General features: G+C 50.8%; 1 protein-coding gene across 1 annotated transcript in view; it reads right to left on the reverse strand.

Annotated features, from left to right (window-relative positions):
- Positions 1-2,298: 2,298 nt before the first annotated feature.
- GAS2 (growth arrest specific 2) overlaps positions 2,299-5,725 on the reverse strand; it is a 10,885-nt gene continuing 7,458 nt past the window's right edge. Inside the window, exon 4 of the mRNA XM_018575457.1 lies at positions 2,299-2,448. Coding sequence (XP_018430959.1) covers positions 2,299-2,448 — 150 coding nt within the window. The remainder of the gene's footprint in view (positions 2,449-5,725) is intronic.

Consider the following 5,725-nt stretch of genomic DNA (forward strand, 5'->3'; position numbering starts at 1 on the left):
CTCTACTGGCACCAGACCCTCCATATACCCATTCAATACCCGTCTACTGGCACTAGACCCTCCATATACCCATCCAATACCCCTCTACAGGCACTAGACCCTCCATATACCCATCCAACACACTTCTACTGGCACCAGACCCTCCATATACCCATCCAGCACTCCTCTACTGGCACCAGACCCTCCATATACCCAACCAACACCCCTCTACTGGTACCAGACCCTCCATATACCCATCCAACATACTTCTACTGCCACTAGACCCTCCATATACCCAACCAACACCCCTCTACTGGTACTAGACCCTCCATATACCCAACCAACACCCCTCTACTGGCATCAGACCCTCCATATACCCATCCAATACCCTTCTACTGGCACCAGACTTTCCATATACCCATCCAACACTCCTCTACTGGCACCAGACCCTTCAGATAGAATAGAAGGGGAGGACGGAGGTCAGATAGAAGACTGAAGGGATGGACAGAGGTCAGATAGAAGACTGAAGGGAGGCCGGAGGTCAGATAGAAGACTGAATGGGAGGACGGAGGTCAGATAGAAGTCTGAAGGGAAGGCCGGAGGTCAGATAGTTACATAGTTACATAGTATTTGAGGTTGAATAAAGACATTAGTCCATCAAGTCCAACCTATTAGGATCTCATTCTAGGAGTACCCGTACCCCTGTATATTACGGTCCCTTAAGAAATCGTCCAAAAGTTTCTTGAACAATTCCACATTATTTGCTGAAATCACCGCCTGTGGCAGTGAGTTCCAGACCCTAACTGATCTTACTGTGAAGAACCCCCTTCGCACCTTGTGCTGGAATTTTTTTTCCACCAATTTTAGGTGATGGCCTCTAGTTTTTGTAACGGAGTTAATTTTAAACAGTTTATCGCTAATGTTGCTACCACCATTAAACATTTTGTACATGGAAATCATATCCCCCCTTAATCTCCTCACCTCTAATGTGAACATGTTTAAATTTAGTAGCCTCGTCTCGTAGCTCTGGTCCTCCATGCCCCTAATTAGTTTGGTTGCCCTTCGCTGGACTTTTTCCAACTCAAGGACATCTTTTCTTAGTACTGGTGTCTACAGATAGAAGACTGAAGGGAAGGACGGAGGTCAGATATAAGACTGAAGGGAAGGACGGAGGTCAGATAGAAGACTGAAGGGAAGGTCGGAGGTCAGATAGAAGCCTGAAGAGAAGGACGGAGGTCAGATAGAAGCCTGAAGAGAAGGACGGAGGTCAGATAAAAGACTGAAGAGAAGGACGGAGGCCAGATAGAAGAGTGAAGGGGAGGACGGAGGTCAGATAGAAGACTGAAGGGGAGGACAGAGGTCAGATAGAAGACTGGAGGGGAGGCTGGAGGTCAGATTTAACCCTTCCCTATACATTCATACATGTGGATACATTTTAAACCATTTGATATTTCTTTGTCAGGACGAGTGAAGAGATCCGCAAGGCACAATGTGGCCTTCAGAGACCCGATGGCCGCTCACGCTCATCATCGGCGAGCGTTGACAATGCGCGGAGTCCCCCGGAGATCTGATTCGTCGGAGAGCCGCGGCTCTGATACAATGGCAGAGATGATGGCGGAGATACGGCGAGTCAGTCTCACAAAGACGCTGAATGGAGGAGGCGGCGGAGTATCTGGTGTCAGCCGACAGAAGGCTTTTCATCCCCCGCACACAGAGCCGCCATTATCCCGCGCTCCCCGGTGGCGTTATCTATCAGTCATGCGCTCAGCCCTTCGATCGGCTCTGATAAAGACGCTCAGACCTGAAATAGACTCCTCACTCTCATCAGACATAAAAGATGTTTTCTTTGCTGTCTCATATTTGACATTTTTCCAGAAATTGTTTCTTTTGGAGTCAAATATAAAACAGATTTTCTGAGAGCCGCCGACTCTGCTTTTCACCCTTCAATGCAAAACTATACGGAGGAGAAATAAACCCGAAACAAACACCGTCTCCACCCATATCCCCATCTCAGTGCTGCTGATCTCCTGCAGCCTCTTTCAGCCACATCCTGTCTACAAGCACTCGCTCCTTCGTTGGCTGCACATCAACGCTCTGTCCCCGTCTCCCAATCATGTTCCTGCGTTGTCACCCTGTCACACGGGCTTCCAATGGAGACTACAAGTGGATGAACACACATTAGACATACATGTTCCACTGTGGTCACCATCAGGAATCATCGCTGGAGAGCACGGAGACAGGAAGTCGCTGCAAAGGGGCTGCAGTAGATCGGCAGCGCTGAGATGCAAAAGTATCTGAATCAATTGCTGGAGACGTCGGCTACTTACCGAGTCCTTCAGACTCAAACAAGCAGGTCTCCCCGACCCCGATACTTCTACACCAGGACAGGAAGTTGGCTGTGTTGTCTCTTGCGAAGAAGGAACCGGATGGGGCGTTGGCTCGGCGTGGAATCCTCTTGGATGGAAGACTCTGCGGGGACACACAAAGCTTGTTAGAGCCGCACAGCCCCTCCCACATGAACCCTTCTCAGATTTACCCTCAACCTAACCCCTCACTCTTAACCTCAACCTAACCCTTCCCCCTTACCATCAACCTAACCCCTCACCCTCAACCTAACCACTCACCCTTACCATCAACCTAACCCCTCACCCTCAACCTAACCCTTCACCCTTACCCTCAACCTAACCCCTCACCCTCAACCTAACCCTTCACCCTTACCCTCAACCTAACCCCTCACCCTCAACCTAACCCTTCACCCTTACCCTCAACCTAACCCCTCACCCTCAACCTAACCCTTCACCCTTACCCTCAACCTAACCCCTCACCCTCAACCTAACCCTTCACCCTTACCCTCAACCTAACCCCTCACCCTCAACCTAACCCTTCACCCTTACCCTCAACCTAACCCCTCACCCTCAACCTAACCCTTCACCCTTACCCTCAACCTAACCCCTCACCCTCAACCTAACCCTTCACCCTTACCCTCAACCTAACCCCTCACCCTCAACCTAACCCTTCACCCTTACCCTCAACCTAACCCCTCACCCTCAACCTAACCCTTCACCCTTACCCTCAACCTAACCCCTCACCCTCAACCTAACCCTTCACCCTTACCCTCAACCTAACCCCTCACCCTCAACCTAACCCTTCACCCTTACCCTCAACCTAACCCCTCACCCTTACCCTCAACCTTTTCCCTTGCCATCAACCTAACCCCTCACCCTTACCATCTACCTAACCCCTCACATCTACATAACCCTTCACCTGTACCATCAACCTAGCCCCTCACCCTTACCATCAACCTAGCCCCTCACCCTTACCATCAACCTAGCCCCCTCACCCTTACCATCGACCTAACCCCCTCACCCTTATCATCAACCTAACCCCCTCACCATCAACCTAACCCCTCACCCTTACCCTCAACCTAACCCCTCACCCTTACCCTCAACCGAACCCCTCACTCTTACCATCAACCTGACCCCTCACCATCAACCTAACCCCTCACCCTTACCATCAACCTAACCCCTCACCCTTACCCTCAACCTAACCCCTCACTCTTACCATCAACCTAACCCCTCACCCTTACCATCAACCTAACCCCTCACCCTTACCCTCAACCTAACCCCTCACTCTTACCATCAACCTAACCCCTCACCCTTACCATCAACCTGACCCCTCACCATCAACCTAACCCCCTCACCCTTACCCTCAACTTAACCCCTCACCCTTACCATCCACCTAACCCCTCACCCTTACCCTCAACCTAACCCCTCACCCTTACCCTCAACCTAACCCCTCACCCTTACCATCCACCTAACCCCTCACCCTTACCATCCACCTAACCCCTCACCCTTACCATCCACCTAACCCCTACCTCCCCCTTACCATCAACCTAGCCCCCTCACCCTTACCATCGACCTAACCCCCTCACCCTTATCATCAACCTAACCCCCTCACCATCAACCTAACCCCTCACCCTTACCCTCAACCTAACCCCTCACCCTTACCCTCAACCGAACCCCTCACTCTTACCATCAACCTGACCCCTCACCATCAACCTAACCCCTCACCCTTACCATCAACCTAACCCCTCACCCTTACCCTCAACCTAACCCCTCACCCTTACCATCAACCTAACCCCTCACCCTTACCGTCAACCTTTTCCCTTGCCATCAACCTAACCCCTCACCCTTACCATCTACCTAACCCCTCACATCTACATAACCCTTCACCCGTACCATCAACCTAGCCCCTCACCCTTACTATCAACCTAGCCCCTCACCCTTACTATCAACCTAGCCCCTCACTCTTACCATCGACCTAACCCCCTCACTCTTACCATCAACCTAACCCCCTCACCATCAACCTAACCCCTCACCCTTACCCTCAACTTAACCCCTCACCCTCAACCGAACCCCTCACTCTTACCATCAACCTGACCCCTCACCATCAACCTAACCCCTCACCCTTACCATCAACCTAACCCCTCACCATTACCCTCAACCTAACCCCTCACCCTTACCATCAACCTGACCCCTCACCATCAACCTAACCCCCTCACCCTTACCCTCAACCTAACCCCTCACCCTTACCATCCACCTAACCCCGCACCCTTACCCTCAACCTAACCCCTCACCCTTACCATCCACCTAACCCCTCACCCTTACCCTCAACCTAACCTGGAAATTAAACATTGAAATGCAGATTTATTTGTAGTTTTTGACCATAGTGACCCTTTAAGTCATAAATAATGAATGGGGAAAATGCAGCATTATGACCACTAGATGGAGCCGAGGATCACAGGAAATACATATTAGGAAGGAGATACAATGTTACAATTCTAGAGACCACTGGAGATGATGATCATATAAATGTCACCATTGTTATCCCCGTAGTATCAGGACCGATAAAAACCTATGACAAAACACTACACGCCGACCGTGTCTGATCGCACATGGCCGCCCACGGACCCGGAGTGGGATCTCCGAACACCAGACTCCATTTTCCTCTCCCTCCGCCGAGCTGCAGATTCTGGGGGGATAATGATCTTTCCAGGTGGTGAGTATGAATCTGGGTGAAGACTGGGCAGAACACAACGCGATCACAAAGGATTCGTTTTGTAGCTTTCATTGTAACAATTTTGAGGATTTTTTCACTTTTTATATTATTTTACACAATAAAATTTGATGATGAAAAAGTTGGGGACGGTTTTCGTGCCGCGGTGCATTGTGGTGATGCCGGGGTTACCAACACATGTTAAGGCATGAATGGAACCCCAATGTACAAAGGCAATGCTGCTCCAACGCACACACTGCAGCGCACCACACATTGCACACCACACACTGCACACCACACACTGCACACCACACACATTGCACACCACACACTGCAGCACAGCACAAAACACATTGCACAACACACATTGCACACCACACACTGCAGCACACCACAGTACACAACACATTGCATGCACACCACACACTGCAACACACCACACATTGCACACCACACACTGCAGCACACCACACATTGCACACCACACTGCAGCACACCACACACTGCAGCACACCACACACTGCAGCACACCACACACTGCAGCACACCACACACTGCAGCACACCACACACTGCAGCACACCACACCACACTGCAACACACCACACATTGCACACCACACATTGCAGTACACCACACATTGCAGCACTGCACACTGCAGCACACACTGCAGCACACCACAGCACACTGCA

Source organism: Nanorana parkeri, unplaced genomic scaffold (assembly GCF_000935625.1).
Source record: "Nanorana parkeri isolate BGI_ZX_2015 unplaced genomic scaffold, ASM93562v1 scaffold3961, whole genome shotgun sequence".
Taxonomy (NCBI): Eukaryota; Metazoa; Chordata; class Amphibia; order Anura; family Dicroglossidae; genus Nanorana; species Nanorana parkeri.